This window comes from Eleutherodactylus coqui, chromosome 10 (assembly GCF_035609145.1).
Source record: "Eleutherodactylus coqui strain aEleCoq1 chromosome 10, aEleCoq1.hap1, whole genome shotgun sequence".
NCBI classification, from domain to species: domain Eukaryota; kingdom Metazoa; phylum Chordata; class Amphibia; order Anura; family Eleutherodactylidae; genus Eleutherodactylus; species Eleutherodactylus coqui.
In genome coordinates, this window is record NC_089846.1 from 6,201,080 (window position 1) to 6,227,461 (window position 26,382).

The following is a 26,382-nucleotide window of genomic DNA, read 5'->3' on the forward strand; positions in this document are numbered from 1 at the left end:
CACATCCCTCACCCGGGAACCGCTACTTAGCCCTCCGCAGGTCAAGTGATGCGCCCACTTCTGCATCAGCTGACCGGTGGCGGAGGGCTCAGCAGCGGTTGCCAGTGAGGGATGTGAGGACTCCATATGGTGGGAGGAGCGGCGGTGCAGGATGAGATCCGCTGGGGATCTGCTGCTGAATCCCAGTCACAATGCGCACCGATGCGGATTTCAACTCGGTTTTTGATGTGGAAATGCTGCAGATTATCAAACAGGTTTTTCCGCTGCAGAAGATCCACAGTATGTTAGTGCGGCTTCACGCCAAAATCCGGTGCATATTTAGCGCTGCAGATAAGCACCAAAATCCGTGTCAAAATCCACATTTGGCGTAGATTTGGGCATGGACCTGCAGCAGATGTCACCCTTTCAATGAAAGACCCCAGAGTCTCACCTGCTGCTAAGGGGCAATAATAGAACTTCCCGTATTCAGGGGGCGGTGAACGAATCATCATTTCACGTGAGTCTATATTGGAAAAAATACAGTCCAGCGGAGATCAGCGGCTGCCTGCGGCCTCCTAAGCTACTTGTGACCTGCGAGAACATAAGGCCTTATTCACATGGGATGGGAGGGGGGGGGGGGGGGGGGGGCGAAATCCCCAGCATTTATAGAAGCAACAATGTACAGGAGGTTTTACAAATTTGGTCCATTCGTTGTGGAAAGAAAATCTGTGCAGAAAATGGCCGGAGGCGCGGAATTTAAAATTTCAGCATATGAATTTGAGCAGCGGATGTGGAGGAGAAAACTTGTGGATTTCTGCCAAAGACTTCAATGGAGGTCGAAATCAGCGCCAAAGGCAAATCTACAACAGCAGCCACAGATTGCAGATCCAATGTACCCGGTGTAAAGACGGCCTCAGGGTGCCGCGACCGGAGCAGATTGGCTTCAGAGTTTGTCAAGGACTTGGGTGCAGATCTGCTGCACGTTTCACTGATTACAAATTGAAAGGATCAAGTCTGCGGCAGATTCGCACCATGATCCGCAGTAAGCCAGCCAGGCGTGAACGCATTCTCCGGGTACGACCACACAGGCCGGATTTGCCGCAGAATTTCTGTGCGGAAAATCAGCAGCATTTACACTGGCAGCAATGTGCAGAAGATCTTCAACTCGGTCATATGTTGTAGAGAAAACAATGCAGGTACCGGCATGCGGTGCGAAATTTAAACCCACAGCCTGTCAATTAGATGCAGCGGATTTTCGGTACAGAATCCACCTTTCCAAATGGGAGGATGAATAATACACAAAGTCCGTGTTACAATCTGCACCAACAGTGAGGTTTTGATGCGGATCTGCTGTGGAGACGGATGTGCACACAAGGTGAATTTGCTGCGGAGTATCCACAGCGGACATTTTGTAGCAACTTCCCAATGCAAAATTTGCATCAAGAACCGCAGCATTTGGCGCAGATAATGATGCAAAATTGTGTTCGGAATTCCCTTCCTCATTTGCAGAGATGGATTCGGCACCGAACATCTGGAGCTACAGAGGCATGCTGCCATATTAAGTTCTGCACCACTTGTCCATTTTTGCAGCAGATTTTCTTCCACAGCGCATAAAGAAGATTTTGAAGACCTCATCGACTTTGCTGCGACTGTAAACGCTGCAGATCTTTCATGCAGGGTCAATACACGGAAAATCTGCGGCAAATCCACCTCATTTGCTGCGGATTTCACTCCTTCAATTGAATTTAAATTGAAGGGGAGAAACCTACTGCCGGTCTGCACCACAATCTGCACCAAAGGCTTTTGAGGCGGGTTTGATGCAGATTTTTTAGCTGCAGCAAATCTGCTACATGTGAACGAATCCTACAACAGCAGAGGAGGGATTGATCTTCGAGGAAGGTATACCATAAACAGTAGATCGATGGCGGCCCTTCCCACAAGGATGGGTTCCTTCTGTCCTACCTTATCGTTCACCTCACAAGCAGCTCCAGAGGTAACGGCAGACGCTGATCCACCCAGCATCGTGTCCACTCCAGTGTAATAAACATCCGATCATAACAAGAAAACACGGAATATACAATAATAACCCACAGACATAAACATAAAAAAAACTACAAAACAAGTCCTGATTTGTGGACGGAGGTGAAGCGATCACACAGTGCTACAATCTATCAAGTGCTCGGTTACTAATGCAAACAGCTTCAAGTGCGAGTGTTCATCCCAAGGACATCCCAGACAGGCAGTGCTACATGGTTATCAGTACGCGGCGGCTCGGCGCTGTTGGCCCCCAATGTCAGATCTGAACTCAGAACCACAATGCTGTAACGTATCAATGCCAACCACTGAGCCGCCATGTTTTTATCCACTGAGGTCACTGCTAGCTGCAGGATCGCCCAGGAGCGCCATAGTCTTGTAGACCAATATTGTCCCCCGTCAGTCTGTAGAAGCGCTCAGCTGCCGCCCCTTTATCCCTCTTCATGACAGCGGGGTGTCGCTGAGGACACGTATTGCGGCACTACAGTTAGAACTTTGCCACCTGTTTTAGTGTGACTCCCTCGCTGCAGTCTATGTGCAGGGAATGAATCCCCGAGCTGAAGCTGGCACACAGGATGGATGTGTTGTCACAGACCGCCAGAGACGAGAGCGGCCCCGAGCCGTCCAGGAACAGGCTGCACAGACACGCTGTGGGAGAGAGGGAAAGGGAAGCAAAGTAGGAGAATAAAGAGGAGCTTCACTTCAGAAATCTACGTTACCTGAGTACATTTACAAACACTTATCCACCGGTCTATACTCCAGTCACAGCCAAAGCTGCAAGCAAAATTCTGCATCACTTCACGATCAGTGGGTATGTGACCTCCGAGACGCTTCGCTATCCTGCAGCACTGATTTAGTTGTGTGCCTTCTCCCGGCGGTGCAATTCTATTCCAGTGAATGGGATGTGCTGCAGTTTCCCGCACAGCTGGGTAGGCGGGTGCATTGCTGCAATGGTAAAGGCTTAGCAGGGAGCACAGAGTTAAAGCAGCGCTGCAGCCCCTTCCCTTTTAGGATCGGTGGGGGTCCCAGAGGTCGGATCCCCACCAATCATAAAGTGACGGCAGATTCTACAAAATCCTATACTTTATAACAGGGGATAATCCTTCAAGTAATGAAGAAGAATAAGGTATATCAGACTGATCACGTACCAGCAGTATCGCGCTGCCAAACCTTCACAGTGCAGTCGCTTGATGTGGTGGCCACTAGGGGGGCGTCAGACATCCCCCTCGGAAGGAAAATGCAGGATGCGGTGCTTTGCAGGTGCCCTTTATATTCACAAACGATGTTCTTTGTCTGTCGGAGGTCCCACAGCTGAAAAGACATTATGGTACATTAAAGCTAGTTTACATTGTGTCTATAGAATGTGTGGTTGAATGCAATCTATTACTCTCTGTTATCACTCAATTCAACTTGATTAGAGGCTGACTGCAGTGTTCATAAATTCAACAATGTCTGGATTATTTTCATATATCTGCAGGATTAAGAACATCCATATGGAGCGGACCAGCCTCCTAATCCAGTATACAGGTGGGGGGGTTAGAGATTTTACTTGTGGTGCTTCCAGAAGGGACAAGTAAAGAAATCCCCAGTATAGGGGTGATCGCGGTCCGACAGAACCCTCCTCCCCGGCCCATTGTGTAATCCCCAGTATAGGGGTGATCGCGGTCCGGCAGAGCCCTCCTGTATACACATCTCACCGTAGCTTCACAGCCCTGTCCGCTGAAGCCGTTGCTGCTGGTCAGACAGTAGTTGCCGTCTTCACTGACGTCACAATGCATCTGAATGTGCTGCTTCACAGGGAACGTGTGCGCCACCTGCAGGTTACGGGTGTCCCAGACACTGGATAATGGAGAGAGATTAATGGCAACATGGATATAGCATAATGTAGCGAATCAGATAAGAAGTTTTTCATGTGATGCTTACAACTTGGGTGGAGTTACTGAGGAATTAGCCTTTACATTTGTGAACACTGAAGCGTTGGGGGCGCCACACTGTGATTGCAGGCTGGGTTATAGCAGCGAAGCAAGATGCCCTATTCTTACCCCGTAGGAAGAAGAGGAGACATTCCTGGGACCCCCTTGTGTGTGCGGCCGAGCATTATCCTGCTGCCTCTTGGAAGCCACTATGAGAGGAACCCATGTGGCTGCAGGACATCCTGAACATATCCCTGAGCTGTCATTGTCCCTCGTACCACTACTAGGGGGGACTGAGTGTTGTATGTGATAGCCCAGTCACCTTGTGTGCCCCCATCCCCTGGTTCCAACACCTCCCAACAGTCTGGTCAGCTGCTCCTCTCTACTGGTGGTCTGTAGGGGGCGTCCTGAGCCCAGTCACCTTGTGTGCCCCCATCCACTGGTTCCAACACCCCCTAACAGTCTGGTCAGATGGTCCTCTCTACTGGTGGTCTGTAGGGGGCGTCCTGAGCCTGGTCACCTTGTGTGCCCCCATCCACTGGTTCCAACACCCCCTAACAGTCTGGTCAGATGGTCCTCTCTACTGGTGGTCTGTAGGGGGCGTCCTGAGCCCGGTCACCTTGTGTGCCCCCATCCACTGGTCCCAACACCTCCTAACAGTCTGGTCAGCTGCTCCTCTCTACTGGTGGTCTGTAGGGGGCGTCCTGAGCCCGGTCACCTTGTGTGCCCCCATCCACTGGTTCCAACACCTCCTAACAGTCTGGTCAGCTGCTCCTCTCTACTGGTGGTCTGTAGGGGGCGTCCTGAGCCCGGTCACCTTGTGTGCCCTCACACATCCACTGGTCCCAACACCTACTAACAGTCTGGTCAGACGCTCCTCTCTACTGGTGGTCTGTAGGGGGCGTCCTGAGCCCGGTCACCTTGTGTGCCCCCATCCACTGGTCCCAACACCCCCTAACAGTCTGGTCAGACGCTCCTCTCTACTGGTGGTCTATAGGGGGCGTCCTGAGCCCGGTCACCTTGTGTGCCCCCATCCCCTGGTCCCAACACCCCCTAACAGTCTGGTCAGACGCTCCTCTCTACTGGTGGTCTATAGGGGGTCCTGAGCCCGGTCACCTTGTGTGCCCCCATCCACTGGTCCCAACTACCTCTAAAAGTCTAGTCAGAACGGCCGGTGGGGGACAATTTATTGATACGACCCTTCAGCTTTTCACATCCCAATAATGCGCCTCCCTCAGACTCTGGTAACGGGGTGCAGAAAAAAAATGTATCCTGTCATTTATGCTGCATGAGTAAGGCCGCCTGCACACGAACGAGTCGAATTCCACATGCGGGAGACCATTCCACAAGTGGAATCTGACCTTGCGCCCAGCCGGCGTCCCCGCGATTTGTCTTCAAAATCTTGAATGTGGATGTTCCACACGGCTCGCCGTCAGAAATGCGCAGTGCAGATTTTTTTTTTAAACTCTTGCTTTTCCCACATCACCGCCAAACAATGTCAATTGGGGAAGGGCTGCGGGTCGGACGGCTTCCATTTACTCAATGTAAGCCGCAGAATCTGCGCAAAAATTGAGCATGCTGCAATTTCTTTTCTCACAAGTGGAGAAATCGCTGTCTGCTCATGTGACTGGACATAGGGATGCTCTATTGGTTTGAACTGGTGCAGAATCATGCGGATCATCCGTGTGGGAGACGATCGCTGATTCCACAATTCATACCCGGTCGTGTGCAGACGGCCTAACGCTGTAAAAAAAATGAAGCCATGACAAAACATGTGTTTTTTCTCCCAGATCTCCAGACAAAAAGGCAAACAAGTTCTACAATACATGATATGGACCCCAAAAAATAGTACCACTAAAATCTGCAGCTCGCCAGACAAAAAACGTCCCTCATCCAGCCATGTGGGTAGAAGAATAATGGCATCTGAAGAGTGGAGACTAAAGAGCTAGGGTGACAGGCGCGGCCGGGCGCTCACCTCCTCAGCTTGGTGGACTGCACATATACAGCCCATCATTCCTGGCTGGTAACTGGCAGCACTGGCATCTAGATGCGCCCGCAGTGTGTGCAGGCTTTATGCCCGTTACACAGATCCCACTTGTGCACTACATGGAGTGACCCGAGAGGAGTGTAACAGTCTATACTGTTGGAGCGGCCCATGAAACACACGGAATACTGACCGGGTAATCTTATCCTCAGAGGTTTGCACGATGCAGGACTCTCCAGGGACCCAGCACAGGTGAGTTACCTGCAGGAGAGAAAGTCATGATCAGGATCCTCTACTAGGACTGCGAACCACCGCTGACCGATCCTGGGCAGATTTCATTGGAATGATCACCAGAAGGTGTTCGCATTTAATAATCCCATCATGGATACAAACGAGGACCGTTCTTATTTCAGGATCCAGGCTGGCCTGCATGCCGCACGGACACCGGACAGCGGTACACAGCCATCTAGTCATCAGGGTTCGGGGACACCAAGACTGGAGGTTCTACAGAGCCACGGGGGCCACGGCATACCTACTGCTCCTCACGGGGGCCACACCATACCTACCGCACGCCACGGGGGCCGCGCCATACCTACCGCTCCCCACGGGGGCCACGCCATACCTACCGCTCCCCACGGGGGCCACGCCATACCTACCGCTCCCCACGGGGGCCACGCCATACCTACCGCTCCCCACGGGGGCCACGCCATACCTACCCCTCCCCCCGGGGGCCACGCCATACCTACCCCTCCCCCCGGGGGCCACGCCATACCTACCCCTCCCCACCTACATCATCTAGAGGAACCGCTCTTGTGACCCAGAGTTCTGACTACAAAGTGTAAATCTTGCTCTGGGAAAATAGGATAAATATGTGTTTTAGGTATTTCCGATGGTTTAATACATTTCAATCCCCTTTGTGTATGAGTTTAACTGATGGCTATGTTGGAGTTGGGGACTGGAGGACCCAGGAGGTTACATCCATGGGGTATAGAATAGCCTCTGCGATTCAGTACTATTCGGGATCTGTCTAGCCCCTCAGCTCGAAGCTACTGGAGGACCCTACGTTTATAAAACCCGTTCAGTTCTAGAAGCTTCAGAAAGGAGCGCACCGCAGGCAGGAGAGTTACCTGCAGCCTTATCCCAGAGTGTACAGAAGCAGCGAGGTGCCAGATACAACGTAGTAAGAGTCCTCCCAGGTGAAAACCCTGGATAAGCAGTACGGGGAAACAGTATCTCCAGTCGCCATCTCCTGAGGGAAACGGGCTGTATTAAATGTCCTCCTGCCGCCACCTGAAGTTATGATAAACGTAACTGCTGGAGCTCCATTCCATTGGGGGACCTGCACCACAACACCATCCCCAGGAGTAGAGACCATCACCCCCCCATCATTACACTGTAGAGCAGCCGGGTGGGAGTTATAGATACCAGCCACCATGACACAAGTCTCCCGCTCTGGCTCACTGCACTTATGTATAGGAAGACATCCATTGCTCTAGATGATGCAGGCGGGGAGACGCCATAGCAGCGCTCCCCAACCCCGTGACGTGGAGCGCCATGTGGAATACAACTTCCAACTATATTTATTTTGAAACCGTGGTTTGGCCAGCATGCACCTGGCGACGGGTTCCCTTTAAGGAGCTGTCCCAAGATTGACTTCCATCACGTAGCCACAGGATGTGTAATAAAGGTCTGATCAGTGGGAGTCTCAGGGCATCAATGATCCTCTCCCTCTGTCAAATCAAAAGCCACAATAGTTAATGACCGCAGCATCTAAGGGGTTAAACGGACGAGATTAAAGGTATAATGGTGGGATGTTGGCGGCATATTACGGGCACCACTTCTAGACCCTTGCCATTCACTGGATGTACTATTTCTATCTATTGCAGTAAGAACATGGCAATTAGGATGCAATGGTGGGTCCACTTGTGGGAAGGGGTTAAAGGGACTTTCTATGACTTTATATTGATGGACTATTCCTAGAAGAGAATCTGAATGTGTGTTCAGCGGGGGTTCCTGGGATTAGCACGATTAACAAGACACAACAAGGGCTTTATTTGAATGAGTTCAGCCGTACGCACGCGGAAGGCGTTGCGTCAGTACTGCAGTGAAACGCCGCAGCCCCTTTGTGTTGCTGATCGACTTCCAACAATCCCAACATGATGGTCTGTCCTAACGAAGTCCATTAAAGGGGAAACTGTTGCTATCGCCACCAGGTGATGGTGACTCCTAAATCCTATTGGCCCTTACGAGATTGGAGTAATTCAGATGCCCTGCCACTGCTGACATCTGTACGCTGTCAGTGGAGAACTCACAAGGGCTGTTGAGATGCAAGAACACAATGAAGCCCCCCAGCCCTACCTAGAATAGGGGTCAATCTGGACTTTCTATGAAATCGCCAAAACTTACTAGATTTCTGGACACGGCAGCTTTGAGCAGACATTGCCCGGACTCCACGTCCCATTTACACAGAGTGTTGTCCCGAGACCCCGACACCAGCTTGGTACAATCTGCAAGCGAAGGAAAGAAAGTCAATTTTCAGTTTCTGGCTTTTCGATCCAAACCACAACTGTCACCACGATGCAAAGCAGCGGCGGCTGCCAACCGATGGCTAGGAACAATTGCTCCAATTTTTATATGCAAATGTTATTACACCATGTTGATAAAAGTATTGGACCCCCACCAATCCTGTGCTGTCAGACGAAGGGGATATGGAAATCGGATGTGTGAGAATTAGGTATAAGGAAGAGAATCACACAGGCATATCCCAGTACAGGAACCATCAGAATGCCATGAGTTGTAGAGTTGACAGACTTCCAACGGGGTCTGGTGGGGGATGTCACCAGGTGTAGAGCTGACAACGGGGTCCGGCAGGGGGGATGTCGGCAGGTGTAGAGCTGACAATGGGGTTTGGTGGGTGGATGTCACCAACCAATCAGTATGGGACATTGCAGCCTCTGGATCTTCCACTGTTGGCCATGTTATTAGGAGATGGAAGCCATCCGGTGTGTGCGGTGCCGCCATGTTCAGGGAGACCTCGTAAACTGACAGAATGTGGACAATGAAGCCTTGTAGGAGCTGTGAAGACATCCCACACATCGTCTGCCCTCGCTCAGGGGGTCTCACAGGACATTGGAACATCCATTAGTACGAGAACCCTCCATAGGGAACGGCATGTGAAGGGTTACCATGGACAAGCGGCTGCCCACAACATCACAGCAGTGACTGCACAGCGGCGCCTGCGATGGGGCTTGGAGCGACGGACTGTAAGTGAGTGGAAGCAAGTGTTGTGGACAGCCGAATCACAGTACAACTTCTGATCAGATGGCCTCACTTGGGTGGAGAGTGGTTTCTACGTGACTGCATTGTCCCAACAGTGAGGTTTGGAGGAGGTTCTGTTATGGTGGTGGTGGTGGTGGTGGTGGGGGGGGGGTTAGGGCCCTTGGTTATCATGAAGTCCAATCTCAACACTAATGGGCACAGAGACATCCCAGACAATGTGGCATCACCTCCCCTGTGGTAATACTCTGGTACAGCTCCGTGTTTCCACCAACATGACCTACCACCATGTCATACGGCACGCAGGGTGGGGAGCAGAACGTCTGCTGACTTCATTGGCCGCCCAAACTCCGGATCTCAACCTATCAAGCATCTTTGCAACTAACTAGACAGCCGTATCAGTGCACCCAACACACCCATCATCCCCCCATCACTACCTGTAGCTCCTCAAGGAAAGGGAGGCAAATCCCTGCACACATCTATGGGAATCTGGTGGGAAGTGGTGGTGGAGGGTGACTGCAGTCATGGCGGCCACACCGGATGGGAAGAAAATCCAAGTTCATCACCCTCTATGTGCGTCCCACTACTTCTGTCAGCATAGTGTATATATTCCCACATATCCCCATCAATAATAGCATGGATAAACGGATCAATACAGACCGGGGCTTACTGCCAATCCAGTGACGATTAAATGATGTCCAACGAACTTCTGAACGCTGCCAGCTTTACAGTGCAGATCCCACAAGAGAACACTCTTATCCCGAGAGGCACTGAAGATGCGGTTGGATCCGAACACGCAGGTGATCTGTACGGTGAAGGTATAATGATGTATATATATGTCCCTATATCACCTGTATTCCCATAAATCTCACTGCTACTTTTCAGAAATATCACCCCATAGCCACAAACTCACCTTGGTCACCTCTCGATCATGCCCCACAAACCTCTTCAGGGCGGTGCCCGTCCTCCAATTGGACACAACAACCACCTGTGAGATATTAAGGAAGCAGAGTTATACTTCAGGATCCTCAGCAGGTTGACGGCTTCTCCTCACCAAGTTACCCTTCTTCTCCAAGATGGCCGCACAGCTCCTGCGTTAGTAACGTAAGACACCACACGTTGCCGTGATTGTCCAGCGCCGCTTACATCAACAGTACTGGTCGATCAGCGCAGCTTCAGACTAGAGTACTGATGCAATACCACTGAAGTATTGCAGTATATTGTAGAAGTGATCAAACTATCCCAAACTGAAGTCCTCTTAGGGGACTGGAAAAATGTAAACATATGCAAAAAAAAAATCATTATTATAAAAAATGAAAAAAATTGAAAAGTTCAGAAACCCCTTTCCTTTATTTCGAATAAAAGATTTTAAAAAAATTGTTATTGCTGCATTAAAAAAAGTCCAATCTATTAAAGTAACACATTATTTATCCCTCATGGTGAACATCATCTGAAAAAAACAAAAAAAAAAACCCAAATCACAAATCCAGAATTGCGCTATTTAGGTCACCTCCGTCTACAAGAAAAAAAACTTTATAAAAAGCAATCAAAAAGTAGTATGCATCCCAAATGATGCAACAGAATACGCAGGTCATCGCGGAAAAAACGAGCCCCACACAACTGCGTCCATGGAAAAATAAAAAAGTTACGGCGGTCAGAAGATGGAGACGGAAAAGAATATTTTTTTTAACATTTTTATTTATTTATTTTTTTTAAAGTACAGAAAAAAAACCTTTATAAACTTGGTATAATCGAGATCAGACCGACCCACGGAATAAACTCATCCTGTCATCTTTGATGCAGTGCAGATGGAAGTGATCGATACTAAAAAGGCTACTTTATAGGGCAAAAGACGAGCCGGGGTGTTGTACCACGGCTAGAAAGGGTGAAACTGCAGCAAGTCCAGAACCAGATTACGGTACCAAGGGGGGATAGAAGAACGTTATGGAGGAGCGGTGGGAGCAACAACGTGTAGGAAGGTACCAACGGTGACTTAGAGGACAGAGGATGTTGTAAAAGAATGGACACCACCGATACCCTCCAGGGAGCTGAGGCCCAGTCCATGTCCAAGCCTCCTTGTAGGAAAGACAGAAAGCGAGATAGCGAAAAACAGGGAGGATGGAGATCACGTTGTTTGCAGCTGAGGAAGAACGTCTTCCAGACACAATACAAAATAGCTATTAGCAAAATAAAAATTTTTTCTGCGCTCAATGAATGGTGCGTTTCCACAAATGGTAGTTTGTCAAGAACACATAGGAGTTACACTTACTGGGAAGGAGGGGGGTATGACGACCAGGAGCCCCCTCCTTGAAGTGATGTCTCCTTTTCCTCCAGATAGATGTTTCCACACGTTTAAAGATGAAGTAATAACACTTTTATTTCCAGTATTCGCTAAAAAATGGCGAATACTGGAAATAAAAGTGTTAGAATGAGGGGCTCATCAAATCCACAGGCTCTTAGAACCGCCGCTTCAACAGCCACGCAGTTAAATGAAGCGTGGACAAACTTGGGGGGTGGGGATGGAGGGGTGTGTGAAAATCTCTGTAAGAGCAGATCTTCTTGAAGAGGGAGGTGCCACAGTGTCGATGAGCAGGTTGGCGAGGTCCGCATACCACGTGCGACAAGGCCAGTCTGGCATAATGAGAATCACCGGCAGGCCCTCCATTTTGACCCTCTTGAAAAGTTGAGGTATGAGAAGAAAGATATACAGGAACTGGAATTCAGTCCACGAAATTACTAGGGCATCCACTACTTGAGCCTGAGGGTCCTGGATAGGTTGATGTAAAACCGTGGTTGAATCTGGATGCCATCAGATCGACGTCTGGATGACCCCATCTCTGATGGAAGTGGTACATATCAAGATGCAACTACCATATTTCCGGGTTGACTGTTCTTCTGCTCAAGAAGCCATCTATCCAATTGTGCACCTCTGGTATGTAAACCGCCAAAAGGTGAGCTTTCCCCATGTCAGGATCTTCACCACTTCTGCCATGACCACCAAGCTGTGGGTCTGTCCTTGGCCATTTATGTAAGCAACAGCCATTGCGTTGTCGGTCTGGAACCAGACAAGGAGGCCTGTTAGCTGGGGCACAAAGTTCTGAAGTAACCGAACAGTCCAAAGTCCTAGGACGTTTATCGGAAGGGTGGACTCCTGTACTGTCCAAGTGGTCTTGGCTGTGAGTTTCTGCAGCGTACCCCTCCAGCCAAGTAAACCGGCATCCATTGTGAAGACTTGCCAGTGCAGTGTCAGAAAGCAGTAGACTCGAATGATTTGTGGGGAGTCCAGCCACCAGAGAAGATCACGTTGAAACTGTGGAGGTAGTCGGATCTTGCAATTGAAAGAGTTTACCGATTTGTCTCACCGGGAGAGAATTGCCCACTGGAGGGGGCCGTGGCCAACTCAAATGGCAGAGCTGTGAACTGGTAATGATCTGAACGGATGGCAAAGCAATGGAAACTTTACTGTGTTCAATATAAGGGGACATGAAGATAAGCATCCTTGAGGTCTACAGAAGAAAGGGCTTCCCTCGTTCCATGGATGCTATGACCGTCTTCAATGACTTCATGCGAAAGTGGGAAACCTTGACAAAGCGCCATTCTTCTTAGACACCATGAACAGGTTGGAATAAAATCCATTGAAGAACTGGCACTATTACATCCTGAGAGGACAGAGTCGCTATCAGTTGATCCAAAGCGGTGGCCTGTGAAAGAGACACTGGGATTCTGAAAGCAAAGCGATAAGCTGAAAATTCTATGGCATAGCCCAAAGAGATGCGCCCCCCCAAACCCAGGCGTCAGAGACATGAGCAAGCCAGGTCTCCATGAAGGGAGAAAGTCGAAAGTCGTCCCCACATCCTGGATGCATCAGGTGGGCCCTTCATGCTGAAGATTTCACAGAAGCAGATTGGATGAGGAATGCCAGGAAGGCCATGGCTTAAAAGACGGCTTGTGATGATGGTCATGCTGAGAACCTGGAGTTGCAGCGATAAAAGAAACGAAAACAGAGGCCGTTTCTTCTGTGCAGATCTTGCACGGCTGGATTTATGCTGTGGAAGATGCAAACTCTTCCCCCAGGGGTCTCAGAAATAATCTTGTTCAGTCTAGTGCCAAAAAAATGCGAGTCGATGGAAGGAAGCCGCATTAATGACCGCTTAGAGGAGGTACCTGCAGCCAAGGACATGATCCATAGTGTTCGTCATGAGAATACTGAAGCAGCTGAAGCACGAGCAAAGAGCTTGGCCGCATCTAAGAAAGCTTCACAGAGAAACTTTCCCAATCTGTTGGGCAATGTCGGCTAATTTGACCTGAGGAGAGGCAAAAAGAATACACTGACATAGTTGCTTAGCCCATTTAGTAGTGGCCTTATGGCCCAGGTAGAGGCAAACGCAGGCCGAAGTGGTGAACCCATGGCCTCAAAGGAAGCCTTGACAAGGGAATTCATGCTTGTTGAGCCATATGTCCTTAAAGGACGCATCAGCCATAGGCAAGATAGTATACCTGGATAAACTGGACACTGGGGGTCCAGTACTGGTGAAGAAGACGACTTCTCCACCATATCCTCTGGAAAGGGATACATGACGTCCAAACACTTAGGCCTGGTAAAGAGTTTGCCCGGGAGGTTCCATTCCTGGGCTAAAACGTCTTTGAATTCCGAATGGGAAGGGAAGACTTTTGGGTAACGCTTTGAGTGCCGAAAAGAGATAGCTTCTGTAGATGTAGTTGGTGGCTGATCCTTCACCTGAAGGGTCTCCTTTCACTGCAACTATCGGCGTATCGACCAGAGAAGAGAGCTTAGAGGCCTGTTCCTCATCCAGGTTGGAGTCCGAATGAGATCCAGAAATTTCCCCCTCAGAGTGGCTGTTGCCTCTGGAAGGGAGCTCGGAGCGCACCCCGTAGGAACGGGGCGGGGGGAGCTGAGGCTGGGAGGATGCTCGAAAGAGGAGGTCTGGCCAGTTTTTGAGATTTACTGCATGCAGGGACGCGTACGGCAAAATCATCATCGTCAGACATGTTTCGCAATGGTTGACGGAAAGAGTGGTCCAGCCTGTCTATGATGGCGGTGGATGCTTTGGTAAGGTCGGATACCACCCGAGAGAGGGAGCGAGCCCATTCCAGTTCGACAGATGGTGGAGGTTGGACAGGATGAGTGCCTGTGGCCAGTTCATTGGTTGCCCGAGTCAGCTGGGGCATAACAGCTCCATGAGTCCACCTGGAAATGTCATACTGCATTGAATGCAAGCAAACTGCATGGCTCTAGCTGGGCCCTGTCTGGGTCCATCAGCCCTGAATTCAGAAATGTTGCCATACTGGGCTTTTAAATGTGCCTGCTGCTATGGGTGCTACAGGAGGAGCAAGGCAAGAGGGAAGCTCACCGCCAGAGCTTGCCCGGTCCTGGGCTAGTGTGGAGCTGCGATGCCGATGACACCCTGGAATAGGAATCAGGTGCACTACCAGATCCAGCAGCAGAGAGCAATGTGCTTAGGCAGAGAGCAACAAGCAGTAGCAGGTAGGACGGGAAGCACCCCCCATCCCCCGGCAGTGAAAGCCCTCATCGGAAGGAGCCACCCCCACCGGAAGTGCCCAACAGTAGGTAACAACAGGGGCGTAAATTTCTGGGCAGGATCGCTGGAAGTGACATGGGTGCCGTGGTTGAAAGCTGCCCCAAGTGCTGAGAAGCCCTGCAGGAGGAAGTACCTCCTATAGTCGGAAAAAATGGCCCCCCACCAGCTGATGTGCCTCACGGAGAGACAGCTCCACTCCCCCTGGGCAAGGTTTTTGCTGGTGGTGGAATCATTGCCATAGCGAAAGAGGCGGCATCGGGGAGAGGAGGGATGCCCGTCCTTCTAGAGAGGAAAAAGAAGAAAAGAAAAGGAGGGGCTGTTAAATTTTCCTTATGAACGGGCACCAAGCAGAGCCCCACTGGGGAAAGAGAAGGAAATAGAGGGTAAGGGGGGATCCAGCTACCGAAGATATGCGCTGGAGAAAAGGAGGACACATTGGTGGTGATAGCGGTGGAAGGAGGCCCTGGCACTGGAAAGATAGGAGGAAAGAGAGAGGGTGAGAGAAGGATACTTACCCCAGCGAAGAGAATACTTACCTTTCGCCGAAAACAGTCCAGCTCCAGTTTTCTGGCAGTGTATTTCCCCAGTGCTCAGCTGCCTTTAAAGAGGAAGGGAATGCTCCAATGTGGGGGTCACTATAGCTGGCAGGTCAGGGTCAAATTATTGTTGGCTGTGCCTCCTTGTCTTCTGAAGGTCGGGCTGTGAACAGAGACGTTAAATCTGTTCTCTTCACCTTCCTCAGTGGGGTAAATAGGGAGAGTCTAGTGCTAGCCCTTCTTAGTCTGAAGACCAGTGAAGGGAGAGTTCTGCCTCCTACAGACACTTAGCTAAAACTGACTAGCTTGGTGCCTGCAGGAGGGGTCTAGCTCGTAGGAGGAGCTATCCCCGCGCCCCCCAATGTAACAGACGAAAAAGTTATGTTTTTTTAATGTGGGAAAGAGAAAACAAAAATTAAAATAAACCATGTGCTCAAAGAGTTGATCTTTATGGAGAGAGGATCAGCGGCTACCAGACAGATCTGTTGTGTAACTCAGAAGAAATAAAGGATCGAATACATTAAAAATAAAAAAAATTGGGGGTGGGCTGGGAGAGGGTAGCTGTCTGCCAGGCCTTCAGAAACTGAACTACTAACAGCGCCAAATTAAACTGTCAGGATCTGATATATCTATGGCCAAACAAGCAGCACAATGTTTCCGTAATCTCCGCCAGTCCCTAAAGTCTATGGGCCCTCTCACACATGAACGCGGCTCAAACGAGCGAAACTCAACAATAATTGCTCAGTTTTAATGCAGCCAACGACTAAACGGCAAATGAGAATCATGAGGTTCTCGCTTGTTGTTCATTTTCTGCCGGCATAGAAACCAGCGCCGGCTCGGGCGCTTATCGTACAGCTTAAACGCTGATCATTCATGTAGGGATGTGAAACACTAAACGATTAATGAATGAGAACGGAACGATTCTCAAAAAACCATGTGATCTAATTACGCTGCCCGAGCGCAGAGGGGCTGGTGATGAGAATCGCGTAGTTCTCATCCCGCGTAAAACGAGTAGGCTGCGGTTACAGGGACGCCGCTAACGCTCGTGTAATAGCGCTAATTGCTGGGATGCACCAGTGCTTGCAGGTTCGGCGCAGCAACTATCGGGAATACGTGAGTTCTAGCGGCAGCAGTTGGCTTCAGTGTAAAAGCAGCCTTATAATCAGGCGGACATCTGAGCCCTCGTGTGTTAATTACACGGCCGAGCGCGGCTGATGTATCCGCTGCTCAGTGACTCTGCGGTTAACTACTTACCTTGTCTTTGCCACCTGACACACAGAGGTCGGATTTCAGAGCAGCGATGTATGTGACGGCGTCGCTGTGGGCTCGGTTGTGTTGCTGCGGGCTCTGGACCGGCGCGCTCTCCTCTACGTGACTGTCCGCCCTGCACATTGAGGAAATGAGGTTTAATTCTGTACAGTCGTAGGCCGGCTTCACACGGGCAGATTCCAAATTAGGAATCCGCTATCAGAATCCGCACGGAAGATCCGTGCAAAACACAGCCATTGAAAGGCATGCATTTCCGATTTTTCCTTCACACTCGTGAATACGAATTGCATATTCCCCCAGCAGTGGAAAAAAAATCGCAGCATGCTCTATTTTGCCGATGGCTCCGCAGCCCATATGCAATTAAAATGGCAAATGGGGCGCGGGTACCCGTGTCATCGCTAAGCGACGGCGTGGGAAATACAAACAGCAAAAAACCCCAAACTGTACTGCGCATTACTGACGGCGAGGTAAGCGGGGGTCGCCGTGTCAAGCCGGCCATAGGTTAGGCACAATGCTGCATATACGGATGATCTGCGTACTGGTATGAAGGGAGCATGGAAGAAGGAAATACTGCTGAGATCTTGGCTGAGGGTTCATACTGACACATAACCCTTCTGAATAGTCCAGATTTCTGCTTATATTTGACCTAAAACTACATTTTCACAAAAGTCCGAAAAGTAGATAAAGAGAATCAAATCAATTAAATGAATCAGAAATGTCAGACTCGGTCATGTCTGTGAGCGGCAGAACTATGCGAACCGTTAGCAGAAGCAGATAATGTGAAGGTGTTTTCAGTCAATGTGATGCCAATCGGGTGCGACCGGTTTATGTAACGACCTCTGAGGACCCCAGAAGAAGTGTTGTTGATGCCCATCAGGCTGGAAAGGGTAACAAACCATCTCTAAGACATCTGGACTCCATCAATCCGCAGTCAGGCAGATGGTGTACAATGGAGGAAATGCAAGACCATTATTACCCTCCCCGGGAGTGATCGACCTACAAAGATCACACCAAGAGCGAGGAGAGTAATAGTCTGCGAGGTCACAAAGGAACCCAAGTAACCTACAAGCAACTACAGGCCTTTCTCACATTAATGTTCATGAGTCCACCATCAGGAGACACTGAACAACAACGGTGCGCATGACAGGATTGTAAGGAGAAAGCCGCTGCTCTCCAGAAAGAACATTGTTGTACATCTGCAGTTTGCTAAAGATCACCTGGACAAGCCGGAGGGCTATGGGGGCAATGTTTTATGGACGGAGGGGACCAAAACAAAACTTTTTGGATTAAGCGATTGAGGAAAGAAAAACACTGGTGGTGCTATCATGGTTGGGCCGACCTTGCTGCATCTGGACCGGGGTGGTCTGCAATCATTGATGGAACAAGGCCTTCTGAATTATACCAGCAAATTGTACAGGAAAATGTCAGGACCTCTGTCCATGCGCTGAGTCTAGGAGAAGGGGGTCAGTCAGCGAGACAACGACCCAAAGAATGGCTAAAGAAGAAAGAAGTTACAGTTTTGGAATGGAGAAGTCAAAGTCCGGACCATAACCCCATTGTGGAGGGACCTGAAGGGAGGAGTTCAGACAAGAAACCCACCAACATAGCAGAGCTGAAGCGGTTCTCTATGGAGGAATTCCTCCGAGCCGAAGTGCTGGACTAATCACCAATTACACAGGGGGCAGACCAGATGCTGAAAGCAAAGGTTCACATACTTTTGCCACTCGCAGACATGGGGATATTGGATCATTTCCCTCTGATATTTTTGCCTCATTTGTGGGATTTGGTTCTTTATCTACTTTTAGGACTGACAAAGTTTTAGGTCAAATATAAAGCAGAACTATGGGAAATTCTGAAGGGTTCACAAACTTTCAAGCACCACTGTCCAGTACAAGATGTAGGTGTCTTGATATTTATGATGTAGCAAGGCTTCTCCACTAGGGGCAGTGACAACAACCTTCTATGCCCCAGCATTCAGCGCTGTCACTTTTCTAGCGCCCCCAGAACTTCTCCTCCTGCATTTTGGGGGGTGGTGGAGGAGGTTCGTGCCCCCCCCCTCCCCCGCCATTTTCCCCCTCATGGAGCCGGACGCACATTTACCTGTACTTTGAGCTGTTCCGCTTGACTTTACTTTGGAATTTTCCCATTCTCCTGATTGGAGGAAGATGCCAGAAGCCGGTGAAGGGTTAAAGGGCGACACATCCTAAGCTGCCGCCTGTCAGGAGGAGAAGCAATAGATGAATGTCCAACAAACTGGGAACCCAACAGGCTGATATTCTCCACCTCCTCCTCTACAACAGATACTTTGTGATAATCATCGAGGCTCCGGACATTATTGGGGTTGACCCTGTGAACCCCTCAACTTAGCACCACTTCTGGCAAAACCGACACGTCTGCAGGCTACAAGCAAGTACTTAGAGAGGTACAGCGCACTACACCGCAACGCCCCTACCCCCTGCTAGCACCCAACACTACTGACAGGTCATGTAGACTCCATGGAAACAAAGGGGTCCGCCATCATGGGCTGAAAACCCCGGCGGTATCGCTCTGAGGTCGTCCCTGCTGGAGCACCACTAACAGAGCGGCTATACAGTGATCGGCCCCTTTATGGCCCCCAGCCCTTTTTAGAGACCCCGACCATTTGTTAGCGCTCTCGGCCATTGCACAACTGTATGATGATTATCAGGGATCGAACGACTTCCAACGAGGCTGGTCATCTGTGCTAGACTAGCCGGGGGCTCACTGCCGACCGCGGGGGGTTTTATGTAATGGTATGTAGATTATACCAAGAATGGCGCGATCGAGGAAAACATCCAGCGAGAGGGGATCCTGCGGACGGAAACAACTCATCACTGAAAGGGGTCGGAGGAGGATGTCAGGAATCGTTCTGACCAACAGGCTGCACAGTCAGCTGAATACAACGCTGGGGCTCCAACTAACGTGTCCGAACGCACAACTCGCCGTTCCTCCGCACGGATGGTATAACAGCGGGCGACCAATTCCAGCGCCATTGTGTCTAAGAGAAACAGAAAGACTCCAGCGGGCAAAAGAGCGCAAAACCTGTATCACTGAGCAGCGGAGAAACATCCCCTGGTCAGATGGAGCCAGGTTTCTGTTGCTGATGGGAGGGCAGAATTTGGTGCAAGCAGCATGAATCGCTGACCCCTTCCTGTCAGCACCGCCATCTAATCTGCCGCTACTACAAGAAGCTTCCTGTCCGCAGGGGCCGGTATTCCTGCAGAACCATTTCATCGTCACAAAGTTCTAAAGGCCTTGGGTCCAACGCTACTAGAGGGGGCTAATAAAGGGGCCGCTCAGTGAGTGTCCTGCAGAGACATCAGGAGCCTCAAGTGGGCAAATAATGGCTCATCTCCCCCCAACAACAGACTGATGACGCCCCGTATTGGGGGATCGGTGACTCTTCACCGCCGGGTACATTACAATCTCCTCCCTGGTCGGAGCGGATTACAGATCAGCCCCTGCAGCTTCATCTTGGGGGGCAATCCGTGATCGCACAGAACGGGGGGCTAATTAAAGCAGACAACAGGCAGAGAGAGAAGTCGGCGTTTGCTCACCCGTCCCGATGGCCGGCATTATGTCACCGCGGGAACGGGCAAATCTCATTAGGATAAACCGCATCAGTCTGATTGACAGCAGCAGCTTCAGGGTGGCCTGAGGCGTCCACGGCGGGATTTAAAGGGCCACTAACCCTGTAGTAGGCCGCTTATAGAAGAACAGCCGCGCTATAATGTACAACGGATGGGAATGTCGCTGGAGCGTCGGCGCACTGAGAGGTGTGATGATGGGAGCGCGGCGGCGTTCTGCCCGTCTGCTCACTAGTCCCACTGAGGGGCGCTCTAGGGCCGTGTCCACATAGATATCTGTGCATTCTCTAACAGCAAAGTTGCATTTTTTAAAAATTTCTTGCTACGTAAAAATCTCGCGTACATCATGCGGTAGATTAACGGTACTGATGAAAGCTACAAGGCGTCCTGCCAAGAACACGCCCTCAGACTCACATCGCCGCGCATAAAGCGCTCACGTATCGGGCAAAATGTTTGCGGACTCGCCAAAAACAGAAGGCGCAGCGAGAGGAAGCGTGTAAATACACCCAGTGAAGACGCACCTCATGTGAGACCCTCGCCCGTGCGGATGAACCCTGAGGCCACGCCCACACAGGCGGTTGACCACGATTGCCGCGGTATAACACTCCCATTGATTTCAATAGGACCTCGCGATGTTCAAGCATCTCATCACCTATGATGGGGTGCGTTAAAAACCGCGGCCGGACGCCATAACCCGAGTCCGAAAACTGTGGTAAAATAGCTGCATTCTGCCAACGCTACGTGTGAGAGCGCCTCGGGGTGCGCGCAAAAGGGCGATAAAATAACGCGAGATTAGTGCGTTGTGAGGCGCACGAAAATAGACCCCATTGTAGCCGTGATTGTAGCGACATGTATGATAGAAGAGTCGCGGCACGTTCTATTTTCGTGTGAGTCTCGCACAAGAACAGAACACGCGACTGTGCGGCGGGACGCCCGTGTGCTGTGCGATGCGAATTGCGCCTGAGAATGTCATGCGTGACTCGCCGTCGCCCGTGTGGCAGCCAGAAGGGACGGACGACCAATGACCGCCGTATTTAACTCATCACAAGTTGCCATAAACCGCAGATCACAATGAATGCAGCAGAGTTGCGCTATTTTCAGATTGCGCTTGCGATGACGTGCGCGTCCCCGCGGCCCGTATTACGTTAGTACACCGCACAAATCGCAGGCCGGTTATTGCCGTCACATGCGACTAACATCGCGGTCCACGACCACAAATTCAATGGTTTGGTTATATTCAGGTCACGTGACCCCGCCTAGCGGCCCCTCTCTACATACTGGGGCACGTGACACGGCCGGGGTAACAATGGGTGACAGGACACGGCTCGTAGGAAGAAACGGACATTAGTTACCCCGCACGGCGCCTCCGACCGCCCCCGGGGCTCCTCCATCCTCCCCGCCAGTTCTGCCGCCGTCTCCCTGTCTCCTTAGCAACGCGGCGCCGGTTGCCAGGGACCCGGTGTCACCTGGAAAAGCCTCCCCGCTGCCCGGACACATTGGTTCCGCCTCCCAGCGCGCGGGGGATTGTAGCTGGCGGCCCCGTAATACCACATGTGGGTGCGACCCGTAGTGCAGGGAGAGTCCGCAACGACCAATCAGCTCTCTGCTCTTATCTTTGTTCGGGTCTGTGAGAAATGAGAGCTGCCATGTGATTGGTTGCCATGGGGATGAGTCAGGGGGGCCCTCATTGTCATGGAGGGCCACATCAGCATTCTGGCTGCCCTCAAAGCGCGGTCTACAAGGGCCCGTTCACACGGTGTATTAGTTCTGTTTAACACAGACAGCTTCGTACTCATTAGTTTGCATTGGGGTGTTGGACGTGGCGAGCCACACACGGACCTGCACCCTTATGGCAGGTCCTGCCGAAGTGGCGAGGTTTGGCGTAAAACTGCAAACATTTGCAAATTTGGTGCATACCAAGCTGGCGTACAAGTAAATAGTAAAGACATTGGGGCACATGCAGGGGCGCAGCTAAAGGCTGCCGGGGGCAACCGTACACCCCGCAGGTACGCCAGTGGGCATATGTACAAAGACCTTCAAGATGATGTAAGTGCTTAGAGATAACCAGCGCCACCCTTGCCCATGACCAGATCCTGATGCTGCAATACCAGGCACGGCCCATCAACAGGGGGGGGGGGGTCGTTTTCAATTTGCGTTCTGCCCCTTTATGGGTGCGTTCACATATTCTGCGCAGCGTATTTGGTGGTGGATCCATGTTTTTCTGTCGGGCAAGCAGCAGATTCCATCCTTTGAGTTGAAGGAGTGAAGTCTGGCGCAGATCTGCCGCAAATTCCCTGACAAAATGCTGATTTTACATCTGATGTATATTTTGCTTGAGAAAGGCGTATTTTGATCGCCGAATTGCGTAGCATTGAAACAGGTTTATTAATTACGGCCCGGAGGTCTGTATTCACTTTAACCCCTGGAGCGCGGGGAAGATTCTTTGCATTTCTCTGGGGTAAAAAAAGTTTTTAAAAAACTTTTTCCGTATATACAAATATTTATAAAAAAAACAACAACAACAAAAACCATATTAAGTCCGACCTATCAGCGTCACACATTACGTACCGCGCCGGGCGAACGGAAAGAAAATACACAAAGTCAGAAGTGAGCTCTTTTAGTCACTCCATCTCCAAGAGAAAAAAGGTAATAAAAAGCTATCAAAAGGGTCGTATGTTCCCCAAAATAGTACCAATAGACGCTACAGGACGTCCCACAAAAACGAGCCTCACGACCGCGGGGGGCGTCAGAAAGGGGTTAAAAGCAATGACTGTAGTGCGTGTAATAAAGTGATATAAGTAATATCAGGTGATCCGACCGATCTTGGCGCTGACAGTGACAGCTGACGTCAGCAGATCGGCCATGTTTGCTCATTGTCTCGCTCGCCGGCGCTGTCTGTGTAACTCGTTTAACGTGTTTTACCTGGTTTACCGGTGAAGGATAACAAACATTATATGACTGTCTGGGTGACTCGTGGACCGCCGTCATTAAAACAGAAAGCAGGCGACATTCTATGTTGATGAATCTACTGCTGTTACGTGGAGACTGTCAGCAAGCAGGTGTTACCTGTCGATCGAACATTCTTATTGGGTTTAGCACTGTGACTGTTGAACGGCACGTTGCTGTGACTGAGCAGTGGGGCTGACTGACTTAAAGGGGTTGTCCCGCGGCAGCAAGTGGGTCTATACACTTCTGTATGGCCATAATAATGCACTTTGTAATGTACATTGTGCATTAATTATGAGCCATACAGAAGTTATAAAAAGTTTTTTACTTACCTGCTCCGTTGCTAGCGTCCTCGTCTCCATGGTGCCGACTAATTTTTGGCCTCCGATGGCCAAATTAGCCGCGCTTGCGCAGTCCGGGTCTTCAGCAGTCTTCTATGGAGCCGCTCGTGCCAGAGAGCGGCTCCGTGTAGCTCCGCCCCGTCACGTGCCGATTCCAGCCAATCAGGAGGCTGGAATCGGCAGTGGACCGCACAGAAGAGCTGCGGTCCATGAAGACAGAGGATCCCGGCGGCCATCTTCAGCGGTAAGTATTGAAGTCACCGGAGCGCGGGGATTAAGGTAAGCGCTCCGGTAAGCTTCCTTTACTTCCCTGCATCGGGGTTGTCTCGCGCCGAACGGGGGGGGGGGTTGAAAAAAAAAAAAACCCGTTTCGGCGCGGGACAACCCCTTTAAGGCCAATTTACACGCAAGGACAATCTTTCAAACGATTGAAAGATTGACAGTTTTAGCGATCATTTTGCATAACGTGTTAATGGACACTTATGTCCATTAACACTTTATCAGCTTCATATGCGTGTAAAAGGGCCCACAGGATCTGTTTGCAGAGCACAGCATGTGGTATGAACTCTGCACACAGCTCCATTGTTCTCGCATGGGCTGTCGGCAAAATACAATATAATCTCTGACTCCCGTGCAGAACACAGCGTGCGGCTCCTGTTATCTCTCTCCGGATAAACGATGGATTTTAAGCTCACCTTACAATCATTGTTCAGCCGAAGAGTGAATGATGGCAGCGTCTACACACAAAGGTTATCGCTCATATGCCATGGTGTGAACGAATTTTGAGCGCTAATCGTTGCATGTAAATGGGCCCTTTAGTTAGCTCACGAATTAACCCCACAACTGCCGGGGTCCAGCTTTTGGAACCCCCATGCAATCAACATTTGTTCATCCCCAAATAACCGGTCATTTGCCGTGTGTGATCAGCAGTGATTGATATGCTCTGTTGATTGGCGCTCATTCCTGCAAGCCGCATCTCTTTGCTCTGAGTCATATTGGGTGGTCCGAGGAAAGGGACCCAACTTTATAGTATCCATATGTCCTAATGCAACTCCAGTGTCATTGGTCAGCGATAGGGTCGGAGAGGGGAGGGGGGGGGGTTCTCCTTAGGAACAGGAAGGTGTAAGGAAACTTATAAGACTTAGTTCCCAGTCATTGTTACAGGGCCTGTTAAAAGGTCTGACATTGACTTGCAGGAATGCTGCCTTCCAATAGGTGGTGCTGTAGAGGCGTTGTTCCATCTTCCCATTTTGGTTAAAAATAACAATAAAGCCACAATAAAATCAGTCAGCATTAAATAGGCTGCTTGCTGACAGCTTCTGTATGAAGCTGAACCTCAACTGTAAGGGGGATCTCACGTGGACGGATGCTAATTGCGGAATCCGCAATCGCCGTCTGTGCAGAAAATCGACGCCAAAACGCAGGTATTGAAAGGCATGAACTTTTGATTTTTCCTTCACACTCGCTGATACGAATTGCGTATTCTGCGAATGGAAGAAATATTTCAGTATGCTCTAGGCGTCCGACCCGCAGCCCGTACACAATTAACATTGCATATGGGCTGCGAGTACCCACGTCATTGCTTAGCGTCGGCGCGAAAAAAAACCTTGTACGAGAGGGCTGCTGATAAGTGTTTGGCTTTACCCAGAAAGAAACGAGATAGGATGATGAAGCTTTCCATTTCTCCCACATCCTCCCCACTGACGCCAACACACTTCTTACATCGGGATTCCAAGTTCTGTAAGCCTTGCAAAAAGAAGGATTTCAGTTGTGCCTCAAACCAGTCATCCGTAGCAGCCATGGCATCAGAAATGGGGTGAAGTTTGGTCCCCTTGAGGTGTTTCTTCTGGAAACAGATGATAGTCGGAGGGAGCTAGATCTGGTGAATAAGGTGGGTGATCAACCAGATGGAAGCCTAGCTCCACCAGTTGTGCCGTGGTCGCTTGTGCAGTGTGAGCGGAGGCGTTGTCTTGCAGGAACAAGATTCCTTTGGACAGCTTGCTGCACCTTTTGGCCTTCAGAGCTGCCTTCAATTGGTCCAAAAGTTCAATGTAATCCCTTGCATTGATGGTGGAACCATTGTGAAGGTCGTCCACTAGCAGCACGCCCTCCTTATCCCAGAACACAGATGCCATCACCTTAGTGGCTGAGAACCGCTGGGCCTCCACTCTGACTGCTCCCCCTAGTGGTGGCTGTGTATATCTGTATGTTGTGAGCTCCCCCTAATGGTGGCTGTATATATCTGTATGTAGTGAGCTCCCCCTAGTGGTGGCTGTATATATCTTTACACAGACGCCATGACCTTAGTGGCTGAGAACCACTGGGCCTCCACTCTGACTGCTCCTTGGTTTCAGGGTCATACACATAAATCCAGGTCTCATCCATAGTGACCGGTCCATCCAGAAAGTTCTTATCAGTCCGGAAACGCTGACAAATGGACCGGGAAGTTGTCACTCGATGCTCTTCTGATCTGTTGTCAGACATTTGGGGACCCACTGTGCAGATGGCTTCCTCATGGATAATGACACAAACACGTTCACCATAAACCCCCATGATGGCGGCTATTCCTGCAGCCGGCCGATCCTCCAGTATGAGGTTGTGCGCAGCATCGGCGATCTCCGGAACAACAACCTCTCTCGGTCGTCCAGGACGTTCCTCATCATTGGTGCTGAAGTGGCACTTGATCCCCCGATGTCTGCCACATATCACCAGGAATATCCTGCGCCGACTTTATCCCTCCTCTGCTCTCATTGGCTGTGACTATCGCCTTAGACTCCGCCATTTTGTTTTCCCGCGTGCCGAGATCACTGTGGCCATAAGCTACAAACACATATTAGACACATAAGGCTTTCATGTGATGTAACATTCGTTACCATAGAAACAAAAAAGAACACAAAGCCAAAGACTTATCAGCACCCCTCGTACTGCGCATGACCGC

At 50.3% G+C, this 26,382-nt stretch overlaps 1 protein-coding gene across 1 annotated transcript; it reads right to left on the reverse strand.

Annotated features, from left to right (window-relative positions):
- Positions 1 to 618: 618 nt before the first annotated feature.
- On the reverse strand, positions 619 to 21,593 carry WDR31 (WD repeat domain 31). Its single transcript, XM_066580110.1, has 10 exons — positions 21,510 to 21,593; positions 18,653 to 18,767; positions 16,538 to 16,667; positions 10,100 to 10,174; positions 9,847 to 9,991; positions 8,317 to 8,417; positions 6,104 to 6,171; positions 3,711 to 3,852; positions 3,162 to 3,324; positions 619 to 2,661 (listed from the first exon to the last, which is right to left on the reverse strand). The coding sequence occupies exons 2-10, from the start codon at positions 18,697 to 18,699 to the stop codon at positions 2,501 to 2,503; spliced, it is 1,032 nt and encodes a 343-aa protein (XP_066436207.1). The 5' UTR covers positions 18,700 to 18,767; positions 21,510 to 21,593; the 3' UTR covers positions 619 to 2,500.
- Positions 21,594 to 26,382: the final 4,789 nt, after the last annotated feature.

Excerpts from the sequence above, each read along its gene's own strand:
- WDR31 (XM_066580110.1), bottom strand. The coding sequence starts at position 18,699 with ATGGGAAAATTCCAAAGTAAAGTCAAGCGGAACAGCTCAAAGTACAG. Across the intron at positions 8,418-9,846 it reads TGGATTGGCAGTAAGCCCCG|ATTGTACCAAGCTGGTGTCG; the intron begins GTCTGTATTGAT and ends CTTCGCTTGCAG. Across the intron at positions 6,172-8,316 it reads CTGCCGTGTCCAGAAATCTA|GTAACTCACCTGTGCTGGGT; the intron begins GTAAGTTTTGGC and ends TCTCTCCTGCAG.